This window comes from Egretta garzetta, unplaced genomic scaffold (assembly GCF_000687185.1).
Source record: "Egretta garzetta isolate BGI_Z169 unplaced genomic scaffold, ASM68718v1 scaffold58, whole genome shotgun sequence".
NCBI lineage: Eukaryota > Metazoa > Chordata > Aves > Pelecaniformes > Ardeidae > Egretta > Egretta garzetta.
In genome coordinates this window covers 201,067-214,422 of record NW_009260613.1, presented here as the reverse complement: position 1 = coordinate 214,422, position 13,356 = coordinate 201,067, and the positions used below count along the sequence as shown (strand labels likewise).

The 13,356-nt window shown below is 41.4% G+C and overlaps 1 protein-coding gene across 1 annotated transcript in view; it reads right to left on the bottom strand.

Moving 5' to 3' along the window:
• Positions 1–9,477: 9,477 nt before the first annotated feature.
• Positions 9,478–13,356, bottom strand: part of CUNH11orf97 (chromosome unknown C11orf97 homolog) — a 5,411-nt gene continuing 1,532 nt past the window's right edge. Inside the window, exons 3-5 of the mRNA XM_035900445.1 lie at positions 13,140–13,244; positions 10,108–10,233; positions 9,478–9,518 (exon numbers count right to left, since the gene is read on the bottom strand). Of these exons, the coding sequence (XP_035756338.1) occupies positions 9,478–9,518; positions 10,108–10,233; positions 13,140–13,244 (272 nt within the window). The remainder of the gene's footprint in view (positions 9,519–10,107; positions 10,234–13,139; positions 13,245–13,356) is intronic.

The following is a 13,356-nucleotide window of genomic DNA, read 5'->3' as shown; positions in this document are numbered from 1 at the left end:
ATGGCAGCCCTTGCTCCCCGGCCTGCTTCGTTGCTCATCCCCGACTCAGGGCTGCAGAGGGAATTTGTGTCTCCACACTCGGGAAGGGCGCCCCTGGCCGGAGCCCAGAGCCCAGCACGCACAAGGAGGGCTGTGGGGATGGCTCGCGGGGGGGTTCAGGGCACCCCATACCCTGTAAGCCCAGGTGGGAGCGTGGGGCAGAGAACCACAGGCGGAGGAGGGCCCGGCCATGCATGCCACAAGGGCAACGCGGTCTCATGTCTCCCTGCCCTCTTGCCCAGGGGAGAACAGGACGGCTCCGCTGCTTCCCATCCACGCCTGAACCGGAGTCAGAGGTTTTAAACTCTGGCAAAAGGGTTTTCCCACACCAGCGGAGCGGTGGTTCCCATGCTGTAAGCCGTGGCCTTGCAGGCAAATACTCTGGAAGATGCAGGGGATTTTCCTTTGAAACAGTAGTAATTTAGAGAGTGAAGTTGAGAGAAGGTTTGAATAAATCACTTATTTAGCAAAAAAAAAAAGTGACAGCACCCATGGTAGCTTTGAATTCCTGTCAAATTCAAACAGATTCAAGCACCTCTAAAGGGATTAACAATTTGGAAAACTAAAAGAAAAGAAATTAAAGAAGAGGATTTTTTGTCTTTTTAAAACATTCTTAGAACCACAAGTTTACATTAAAATTTTAAAATCTCACAGCTATTTAAAAACTACAAATCCTTATGGGTACCAGAAAATTACTTTTTCCGGCTCTGTTTCACAAAGCTGATGTGAAAAACTATACCAGATAGGCTCTAAACCTTTTTTTCCCCAAGTATTTTGCTTCAGGGAACTAAGAGATCATTGATTCACACAGTTCAGAGACTGTTTGCACAGAGCTAGAGAGTTTCCAGCTCCGACACTATGCGTTTTCATATCCATCAGCTATAGATCCAAGGTCCTCTCATATAGATCTGCTGAAGGCAGTGGAGTTACATCAGGCATAAATCCTCACTGATCATCTGGATTGCAGCAGAGCAATTTTGTGTACCACATAGGTCAAGGCCCTGTGACTTGTCTCTGTATTAATAAAAAAAGCGATTCAAGCCTGTTTACCCCAAAAATAAAGAAGAGTTGTGCCTGAGGTTGGTGTTAGGGTAGTAGCTAGGTCATAATTTATTAATCATGCATAAAAGCGCTTGCAGACTTCCGTTGTCCACGTTGTAAGTGCTCACATAAGACACGCCAGCAGCTGTGGATGCAGTCGGTATCTTGCTGCCTCTGCTCCAACATAGAGCGTGGGCTGGAGGGGATCTCTGGGGGTCACTAATCCACCCTCCCACTCAGAGGGGCACCACTGCCAGCACTAGCCAAGGTGCCCACCTAGGTGCTACCTGGACTAGCACCAAGGTGTTGAAAATATTCAAGGATAGAGACTCCACAGCAGCTCTGGCAGCCTGTCCCAGGGCTGCACCACCCTCGCAGTGAGGAGTTTTTTCCTAATGTCCAACCCTGAACCTCCCAATTTGTAATCTGTGGCTGTGCTCCCTTGTTATATCCAAAGAGAGTCTGGCTCCATCATCTTCATAACTTACCAGCTCCCATGAAATCATCCCGTCACCTCCTCTTCACATGACTAAACACAACCACTTCCCTCAAACTCTCCTCTCAGTTTGTGTGCTGTAGGATCTCTCACCTTCTCGGTAGCCTTCCACTGGACCATGTTCTTGACATCCTTCTTGAACTGGGAGGCTGGAAACTGCAGACAGTATTCCAGGTGCTGCTTCACCAGTGGGGGATAATTACTTTCCTCAACCTGCTGGACATACTTCTGATGCTGCCCAGCACAGGGCTTGCTTTATTTTTGAGGAGAGCTCACATTCAGCTTGATGTTCATGTAGCCCCCAGGTCCTTCACAGCATGGTTGCTTATAAGCCAGCCAGTTTCCAGCCTGTACCAGTGCACAGGAGTTTCCTGCTCCACATGCAAAACTTGCTCTTTCTCCTTGCTGAACTTCCCAAGGTTTCTCTTGGCTCACTCCACGTTTATCAAGGCCTCCCTGAATTGAAGTTGTACAAGCCAGGATGTCAATCTCGCTTTCTAATTTAGTATTGTTTGCAAAATAGTGTGCTAGCCAATAGTAGCAAAAAAAATCTCTTAATGCAATAAACTTTGGACCTGTCTTGACAAATAACACTGATTTTAGTCACAAAAAGGGAATCTGGGAAAATTATTTCTACTGCGGTAGAAAACTGCAAACAAATGTAGAAACACAATGCTAAGGGCAAATCAAATCCTCCGAGGGCATGAGCGGTACCTAGAATCGATCTAGAATCCATGCAATACAACGAGCACTACCTAAAACGAGCACAATCCCTTGTCTGCCTTAATTAAGGATTCAAAGGGGTCCAAAAGCTCTACTGTTAGTAAGTTTAGCCATTTCTGCAGACAATGTGAGAAATTTGGGACCCATGAAGGTCTGTGGGAGAGCTGATTTGACTTTTGTGGAATTCCAATTGCCTCAATATATCAGCTGCAATGGCAGTTCTTATATTCCTTCAGGAACTTAAATTTCCGCGTTGATATGACTTTGGAGGAGTCTTCGTCAAGTCAAGTTTTCATTTCCACCGCTTGCAGATTTGCTGCTAAGCCACTCCAGTTCCAAAGCCTAGCCAGCTACATTGATGATGCCGGGCCTGATCCTGCCAACAGCAAAGTCAACGAAAACGTTGGCATTAATTCAGCATTTATGAAATGTTTCAGGACAACTCAACGTGGAAGTCTTTATAAGCCAAGTAGTGACAAACTTGAAAAAAATATATATGCTTTCCTTGTGAAGATTAATAGCAAGAGTTGGTTAGTTACTTTTGATTTTTTGCAGTCCCACAGTGGAACTTCAGTGTGACCTTTGGCTACGCTGCAACGGCACCCATTTTAAGGCTACTGTCATATGGGAACAAATCTATTGAATTATTTAGCATGAGATCAAAACAAGGCTTTCTATATTCATCAACACCCATCAGTTAAAGCTCTACGCTGCATATTGAAGAAAGCTATTCCTGAAATCCACAGTAAGTTGTGATGGTGGATACAGCATGGAAATCCAGTATTAGAACAATTCCTATTTGTCTTATTATGGCAAATACGAATTACATCAATTCAAGATGTGAGGACAGTAGCCTAAAATGTTTCTACGAGTAATACTGTCACCATCAGTTCCTTTTCATATTACACCTGCCTCGGTGGGGACTACACATGTTTACATTTACATGTTGTGAGGAGTCCACTAGTTCAAAAGTCTTTATAGAATTTGTATCTGCAGCATAATGAAACCTATTTTTAAGGCATACTTTAGAATTTTTACGGATTACAGATCCAGTTGTTTTGCCATCACTCTGTGTTCTTCAAACTCCTCACAATGTGGGAGATAGCACGGAAATATATTTTAGCTAGATATTCATCAGAGTCACTGCTGAACATGATGATAGCTGTGTCTTCAACTAAGAGTCTGGCAGCCTGCTAGAAATGCTGGTGTAGTAAACTTACGAGCAAGATGTGGTGTGTTGCTCTAGAGTGAGGGATACAGGGAGTGACCACGGTTAGAAGTCAGGTGTCCTCAGACCTGTGTGTAGGGGAGGGGTTCCTCTCTCCTTTTTAATGTCTCATTTCTCTTCTAGAGAAGATGTACAGCCCGGCAGTAACCCACATCAGCTCCAGTTTGCCTCATTTCTGCCCTAAGACACAGCGTGTCCATGGCACGATCGCAATCAGCTACTCTGTGCTGGTAGGGTTTTGTCAAGCAGTTTTGTTCACTCTGACTCGGGAAAATCTCCACAGATGTCACTGGGAAGTATAACATGAAGGCTGAGCTGCCTTACCAGATGCCTGCAGACCTTCCAGAGGAAACACACCTGGTTTTGTCTGCTTTGGAGGCAGCTCCGTGGGCTGAGGACCACACAGGCTTCTTGGTGCTATATACACAAATCAGGGAAATGTGGTTTAACTGCTCTGTGGAAACCACAGTAAGCTCCACTGTTGCTGATAGTCAGGAATTTAAAATAAAATGCTGGCCGTTAGTAATGAAGATGTTGCAAAATAAAAAATATTTTACTTATTTGAAGGTTAAATGTTTGCCATTTCTAACAGCAGTAAATGTTTTTGCCTAGAGCTTCCCAGCTGCCTTCCTCTTCTCTTCTGACTCACTCTGTTTTGTCACACTTGAGAAGTATTTAAGCCTAGAAAAGTCTTTGAAGTTATTTGTCAACTGTCTTGGAAACACAGTTTAAAAGGTACTTGCAAGCTGTGGTTCTATTTTCAGCCACAGCTATCAAGGCAGACGTTCTGTCGACCAGAGAAACCCTGTGGAGTTTTTTATCCTAAGAAAACGTGATCAGCTTCAAAGAGTAGCAGGCTGCTATCTGGTACCGAAATTACACTAAGAATGACTTTGAAGTCTCTTCTTCATAAACAGTCTCCATGGTTTCAACGCAAGCCTTTGCCAAGTAAGAACCTACAGCCTGTATGAAAAAGAGTGATAAAAGTTCTGGTCTGTATAAATGCACACTGTATTTTAGCGTAAAGTTTAAATGCCTGTAATTTGATTACCTAGTGCTTCATAGTCAGGATTACGATGTTTCTGCTTGGAAGTTTAAAATTCTGAAATATAACCAGAGATAAAAGATTCAGTTGAAAGTTGATGCCTGCCTGTTGGATGAACAACTTCTGGACAGACAAGCTCACGTCGTTGCACATGCAGCAAATGTGGTTTTCAAATAATTCTGCCTGGCTGCAGTTCCACTGTGACTGTGAGCAGGGTTGGATTAAAACTATGTAAAGTTGACATTTCCAGGTCAAGGCACAGGCATGAACAAATGTGCTGTGCACACTGTGGATGGAGGATCCTGTCCCAGAGTGGTCTTCGACCTTCCTTTGCAGCACACATCTTTGTTGTTCACCGGTGTAGACCAGAGCCAAAATCAGAGCAGAAAACTTTCCTGCCAAAACCACGTAATCCTCAGATACTTTGATGCGTGTGTGTGTGTACCAGCAAGTTTGAATTTGGCTCTGCGGATATTTGTTAGCAGCTATCACGGATTTCAATCTGCCCTGGTTTCTGAAGCATTGGACTGCATCTCACCCAGCAGCAGCGGCAGGGGCAGTGGTGTGCAACCAGCTCTGATTTTACCCAGTGAGCATCCCGCAGGCTGGAGGGTGAGGGTTTGTGGTAGAGCTTTTCTTCAAACATCTCTGAACCTCAAGCATTGAGGTGACATTTCAGTCCAGGAGGTAAGACTAGCTCTAGTTTGAAGTAAATCTCCTAAACCACAGATAGTCTTGTTATGGGGCTCTCAACACCAACTGTTTTAATAACTTGGCCCCCTCCTATTGCACTTCATTGCCGGATAATGCAGATGTAGGCTTCGAAAGATGTCAGTGTTTGAACACTGTTATTAATACATGGAAGCAATGATAACATTTGTCTTTCAAAACAGCAGCGTTCAGTTTGGAAATGAAATAATATTAAAAAGCTAAGAGAAAAGGGTAGCTGAACAGTTAGATGGTAAAAAATCACTATGTTCAAATGTGAGCACAGTTAATTTAAATAACCCCAAACCCTGTTTAATAAAATGTTATAAATATATTATAAACACAGTAATATTACCACCATCACTGCAATATTATGCAGTGTTATTATATTTAAACAAATTGCTTAGTTTTATACAAATGAAAGATGAGACACACAAAAAGGTCATGAACATGAATATATCGGACTAGCTAAGAATTACCCAAGCCTCGTAACTGAAACAAAATGTTCAGTAGAAAAGATCTAAAAGACATTTCTCCATGGAAGAGGGAGGGGAGGAAGAGGGAGCAAAGGCACAAATGAGATTGACAAATCTGCCTTTGTGGCAGCAAATCTGAGCTAGTGCAGCAATCCAGGATAGACCCAGAAAGTAATTTAATTTGGAAAATTTTAAAACAAGATCATGAAAAAAAAAAAGACTAAGAATGAGAAAGCAGGGGGAGGGAAATAGAATAAGAATGAAGCAGGGAGCAGAAGTGAAATGCACCAAGCTTAATCAAAGCCTCTATCTGAAAACCCACTGTTTTTCAAACATTATTATGTGGTTCATGATCAAATTTGCATCTAAAAAGTGAGAATAACGTTTTCAAAAGCAGCTACTCCTCCACTGCCTCAGGCGCAATTTTCAGTGCCAATAATTTTTATCATTTAGAAGTCAAAAGGAAATGCTGAAAAGTGTTGGCTTGGAGCTAAGGATTTCCCCCCCACCGCCTTCTCACTGATATAAAAATAAAAACAAACTTTCAGTGTCAGAGAAGAGTACAGACAATCAAAAAACAAACATCCCATTTCATTCACAAATAATTGTAAAAAAAAAAAGCAAAGGAAAACAAAGTGCAGCTTCACAAAGTTGTCACTTAGACTCTTCCTTTTTAGCAGTATTCAGTGCAGTTTAAATACTTCCTTAGGATCTCAGACCCCCAGGAACAAATCCCATCTCCACCCTTGGGATCACCCCTTAGGAAAGATGTGAATCATCAGTCTGAGTTAGCACTGGGAATAAGGAACTCTTCCACTCTGATTTTAAATTATCCATCAGTCCTAGTTAAATTTCTTTCACTGTACAGTAAGTTCCCTCCTTTAAAAAGACTGTAACGCTTGTTTATCCCACAAATGTGCTGGAGGGATGTCTGGGAAGAATTCTGGCAGTGAAAACTATAGGGTAAGTGCTAAGTATTAGTAACCTGGAAAAGAATGTGCTACAATTATTCTAGAAATACGGCAAAGAGTAATCATGAAGTTAGACTGTCAAACATGAAGATGGGAAATATCATGCCTACCAACCTGGTCCACCACCTCCTCACTTGATCGTGGGCTGTCATCTCCCTCCCCTGTCACTCCTACTTAAGTTCTCCTCCCCAGGTTGGCCAGGCAAATGATCACTCCTATTTCTTGTGCTGTCACAGGCACTTAGGAAACAATCGTGGATCCTTCTAGATAAGGTACAAACACAGCTTCTGCCCCACTTGTTGAAGTGAATCTCATCTCTTCCTAACAGTTCTTAGTCCTCAAAGAGGGGGCATCCCATAGTCATAAAAGCCAACTCCCCATTTTCAGCACCAGCTGTGCAAACAGTGGTTGACCTACAGGATCCATCCATTCCTCAAGCCCTACCCCCTCACCAGTAGGATTGAGGAGAAACCACCAGGGCACCTGTGTCCTTGACTTGCCCTACAGCAATGCAGTCGCACTCAACACGCTCCACGCCTCCCCGGCAGTATCATTGGTGACCACATGGAAGAGTAGCAGGGAGTAAAAGTCTGAGGCCCAGAGAAGACTCAGCACACCCCCCGCATCACCCCAGATCTCAGCCCCCTGACAGACCTTCCCAGGCAGCATGCTGGGGCAGCAAATGGGGGCTTCCATCCCCCTCAGCAGGGAGTCTCCAGCTACCATCACTCTGCTTCCTCCTGCATGGTTCTGGCTCATGACCTTTCAAAGCTGTCTTTTGTTCCGGTTTTATACAGTACCTAGAAGGATCCACAGCTGTTTCGTAAGTGGTGTGATAATACAAAATTAATGATCATTCGGTATTACCTCAGGTAGTAATGGTGAAGAGAGTTAAGTCACAGGTTATTCCAGGTTCCACGCTGCCTCTGTGGTTCTTTAACACTATGATAACTCTTACATATATAGAGACAGAGAGAGAGTGGCTTATTTATGTTAAACATTTATTAAATCAGGCTAGATATCAAATCACAAACTCTTGCCTTCTGAACTGCTCAATCTAACGTATGGACTTGGCCTAAGGCATTTCAAGGCACGTCTTCAATTACATGACAATCTTCTGCTGGAACTTAGAATCACTTTTCAACAGAGAAGCCTATGAAAATTTCAGGTTTGTCATGTAGCATGTCTTTGTCAGCAAGAACGTTTTGTAATCTTTGGATTATGACATCTTCATCACTGGCTGAAATATGGATCAGATTTGGCTCCTACATCAGATGAAAAAGCAGCATGAGGATATGAATAAAGCAACGACAAACAAACAAAGCTTCCTATCCAAGCAGAACTTTCTTCAAAATCTTAGAAATACAGAGCTACATTTCCAAAGGCAGCTAGTCATTCTGATGTTTGATTTGACACATCAAAACAGGCTCAGGTCTTCACAGCACTAAAGTTCAGCAATCTGTAAAAAAACAAGATCCGTGCTAAGGCCAGGTGAGGCACCGCATAGTGAGCCCCCCAAACCACTAGTCACTTTTATGGAAAGGCAGTAAAAGGGAGAAGCAAAAATAAATGCATTCACTTCAGTAAATTCAGCAACATGGGCATATATTTTTTTCTTCTCTCTTCTACTTATTTCTGCTACATCTTTTCCCTTCATTTCTTACAGTTTCTATCTCTGCGTTGCTGAACTGTGTTCTCCTCTCTCCAGTTCTCTTCAGGAATTCCCAAACTTCTGTTCTAAGTCTCCTCTTTATTGCCCTTGTCTGTGCTCCTTCCTTTTCCTTTTGCGGGTGCCTTTCCTTCTGTCACTAAACACAGTAGGCTCATCTTCTCTCTAGAAACCTCTCTTTTTTAGTCCATTTCCATAGCCTGTACCTACTCCATCTCCCCATTAGTGTATTACCACCTCATTTCTTCCCCAGATCCTTACACAGAAGGGGGCGTGTGAATGGAAATGGTTTGGTGAGTATAGGAGCTGAAGCCAGATTGCTTCCAGTTTTTCCTCCTGTCTTCTATCTTTTCTGCCACCCGTTCTCTCATGCCACCTGCCTGTCCCACTGCAAAATAGGCAGTATAGCCAGTGAGGAGGGCAGTACTTGTATCTAGCGACCCGTGAATGAAGGTACATTGAATTCCCAAAGGAAAGCCAACGGATCCCAGCACCTAAATCAATTTGAATAAACTGCTTTGTTTTAAAGATCTTCTTTCTTCATGGATTTTAACAGGAAATGGAGGAGATCAGGATCTTTGAAAACTCTGTGTGCTTTTTGCTAGAAGCCTCAGGTACATGAGTTCAGCCAACGTCTCCAAACTGAGGCATTCTTTGGTTGTATTTTCTATGGTGTGGCTAAAATTTTGTTGGTTTAAGTACATTACCAGAAGTGACTGCAGTTAATACCTGGCATAGATCAGGCCTGTTCTGTAACCAAAATATTCCTACAAGTAGTAACTAGAGTAAAGACAGCATGGCAGCAGGCTGTACTGGTTAAACGCTTCTTAAACTAGCAGTAACTTAATTCATGGTGCTGTTGTAAATTAAGACGCTGCTATCTCCAGAGCTCACAAGATCACAATAGGAAGAAAGAGGTGCTAGTCATGCAGCTAGCTGTATTTTAAATAAACCACTAGCCCCTGAGAATGTGGGAAGGAGCTTCATTTAATGGCAAAATATGCTGAGTTCATATATCCTGCAAGCTCATGGCACTAACAATACTCCTCTTACAAAGCTAATGAACTTTCTTTCCTTATGGTTAGAAGCCTTCACCTTCCACTACAAAGTTAATACATTTCACTGAAAGAGAGAAGGCAGGCACATTGAGAAGACTGTGCTAAAATCCACCAGCTCATAAGGAATGGGTCTGCTCCACAAAAGCCACACTCCACAGACTGTGAAGAAATACGTGCTCCAGAGCACCAGCTGACCATTGCAGGCAAATGCTAAAATGCCTGAAATGATACCTAGCTCAAGCTCTTTTCAGGAGGTGTGTTGGAGGAGGGCTTTTCCAAACATATGAATTTGTAAAGGTTGGATGTTAAGAAAGGCAAGGAAGGTTCATTACCTAACACAAACCCAGAAGGGAACACCTATCAGAAGGGAGCAAGTGGTTATTCCGTGCAGCTACAAAAGGTTTCAGAATATGAAATAAGGTGATTCAACACAGCAGTCCTAAACAGGTTTCTTATGCAAAGATTTCAAGTCTGTTGATGTCTTACTAAAGGAAGAGGTGAGTTAGCTCTGCAGAAAGATGCCCAGAGGTGATTACTATAAGACCATATACATAATCTGCAGTCCTGTGAGACAACTATGAATTATAAATAATAATACTCTGCAATTTTAAAATTAAGCATTATAATTAAAGTTTCTTATTATTGACTCTTACTTTTCTTTCCTGCATGCCTTGAGTAGAATTGAGGCTGTAAAAGTAAACCATTTCTGTTCTGTGACACTGGTTTCAGGCTTCCAAGGGAGACACACTTTTTCACGCTCCAAATTCCTTCCAGAGCCACTGTTAATAATTTGTCAAAATAATACCATTATAACCGATTACTTCAACTTGTTCTAGAATTAATGTAACTTTTAAAAGACAGTCGCTTTAGACTAGACAGTAATTAGAAGTAGTTAAGCAGAACACTATAATCTTTCTCCAAAGTCAGTGAAAAGAGATTGACATCTTCAGAGAGCAATTCAGATTGCTACAGGTATACAACGTGCTCTACTGTCTGTGGAACAGCTTAGGACTACCAGGCTCCTAGCTGAAGCAGGATGCAGCTCATCTATAGCGTATAAGAAACAGCAGTAATACCATCAATGCATCCAGCATGATTTGTCCGTTATACTGGAATACCAAATGCCCTCATAAAAAGGTAACAGAACAACAACATTCCTCCCCTCCCCCCCCCAAAAAAACCCCAAACCCAACAAAAGTCCAAACCAAAACCAACACCACCAAAACAAAACAAGGCAGCTAATTTATTTTGTGGAAAGGTTACAATTTACTAACCATCTAATTTATGTAAAACAGTACACTTACTAATGATCTAAACTGTAAAACAGTAGCCATCCAACCTGACAACCATTGTTTATCAGAGCCCAGGCCACTTAGGGAGGATCTCTAATCCTCCAGATGTATGCAGATGAAAAAGGAACTAGGCACTTGCTAAATAATCTGTACACCAGCATCTATTTGATCTTATTATACATAGCATTGTTATGCTATGCATATAGCACTATGCTATACATACCATTTACGTACCGAGCTTGTTATACATCCATATTATGCATTCCAAAATTAGTATTTTTGTAGTGTTTCTATATTATCTTTAGTACTCTAAGCCCTTGTAACATAAATTTCATTGGGGGACTCGTCAGAACATACATGGTAGCATCCATTTATACAATCAGACTGAAATATTCCATCCAATTTTGATCCATTGGCAGATGGATGCAGTGAAATACAGTTGTGTTCAGCTCTTAATAACATTAGACACATGAGCAGATTGAGCAGACCAAGGTTAACATCTGCAATTCAGCTACTTGTCCAGAACCCCTTTACAGTCAATGGGAAAAGAACAGGCACTTTTAGAGCATGACACATGTGATGGTAGGTACCTAGGACAAGTCAGGAGAATTGCCTTTTCAAAGTGCCTTTTTCTCTCCATTTACTATAAACAGAACCTACCTAAGTCACTCATTTGCAGGTGTGTGCTGTAATTGCCTAAGGAGCCTAATCACAGTAATGGAGTTGCAGGTTCAAATGCTCTTTACATCTGACAGAATGCCGATTACATCTCCTAACTTAACGTACATTTTTGTCTGTGAATCCAACTATTTTAAATTCATTTTGAGTGAGTTTAGACTAGGGTCTCAATCCTACATAAGAGAAACCAGACTTTTTTCAAAATTTTCCAAATCTGTAAACAAACACAAAAACGCCCTTATTACATTTGTGGAGGATGTAGTAATTAGGAGACATAGTGGTGGGCTTATTGCAGAAAAATGCAGCTTATCATAACCAAGGAGTAGCTTTACTCTACAAATGAGAACGTGGGGCTACAGAACAGAAACTGTGTATTGTGGCGCAAAAGCAGCATGGATTTAGGAGCAACAGTAAACAAACAGTTCAAGGTCCTAGTGCTAACGTTAGATCTAAAATAAGTAGATGAATCTCTCTCTCTACAGGCTACTAGTGATACAAATACTGAAATACCATGATCAGGTTTGGTATTCATATTTTAAAAGAGGAGGCAAAACAATTGGTGAGAGTACATAAAGAGCCAAACCCAAACATACATATATGTATCTTCTCTGAAAGAAAATCCTGGGTACTAAAAAAGGCACTGTTATATATGCAAGAAAAGCAAAGAGCTGAATCATGCAAATCCAAATTATTAATCAGGCTTTTTCTTTTTTTAATACACCAGCTGTTAGAACAAACTAATGAGGGAAGCTGTGGAATAACCAGCTTTACTCAGTGGACACTACAGAGAGGTACCTAATAAAGTACAACAGCTTGGCTAATGAAGGCAGTAAGACCTTGTAGTCAGCCAGATACAATGACCTATCCTTAAACACCACAAACTTCTCAAAATTAATTTTCTACAGTTAGATTAATAGATCTTACGGCTGCAGGAGACCACCAGCATGATGTAAGTTTTGTCTTATGTCCCATGGCTTCAGGCTCATTCCTGCACCAAGGCAAATGAGCTTGGACCAGGGCTAACGGTTTAAGTGCAAATATTTAAAGTGTGTATGAAAAATGGTGAATCTAAGTGATCTTTGTGAAATTGTTCCAGCATTAAGTTCTTTTTGTTAAAAAACACTAATTATTTCTACTCTGATCTTACCTCATTTTTACCAGCAGTTCTCAGAACTGTTAATAGTTTAGCTAGACCAAACACCTTGTTCCCAGTTCCTCATTTGCCTACTATAATCAAGTCTCTCCATAACTTTTAAGCTGCCTAAAAAGACTGATTTTCTAATTGCTTTCACAGTTTTCCTGTTCTTTAGTTACCTTTATCATTCTTACCTCAACTCATCCATTACAACACCAACTTCAGTTTTGAACAGCAGAAAGGGATGAAGCATTCTAATAACTACACCACTTCTTTCAAATAAATAGGTAACAAAGCTTCCCTACTGCTTGGCATTTGGTTTTGCTTTATTGAATTGAGAGATCCTATGGAATTACCCATGTTGTCTATGGTCCCAGCATTGCAGACTCAAGAAAAAAAAAAAAAAAGTAGTAATACTATATGCAATTCTTCTGTTTCTACATGTTCCCCAGGCTATTACATAAATGTTCTGGGCTTTTTGGTTTTTTTTTTAAATAATAATTTTGCCACCGTTCCTCACAACAATGTATATTTCGTTTGCCCTGACGAACACTTGCCATGTGCCGACAAGGAGGATTACCTGCAGCTGGATGTTTAACCCGGCACGCTTCTTTCCAAAAATAAAGCTCTTCTTCAAGTATTTCTTTAACTCTCCTAGGTGGCTCAACATATGCAAAATTCCTCCCTGTTAGTAAAACATATTACAAAAGAGCCAGTTATTGTAAATCCCCGAATGCTCCTGTGCTTTGCCGAATATAACGTCATTTTATGCTGCTCGACTTCTGTCTTTCAAGAGC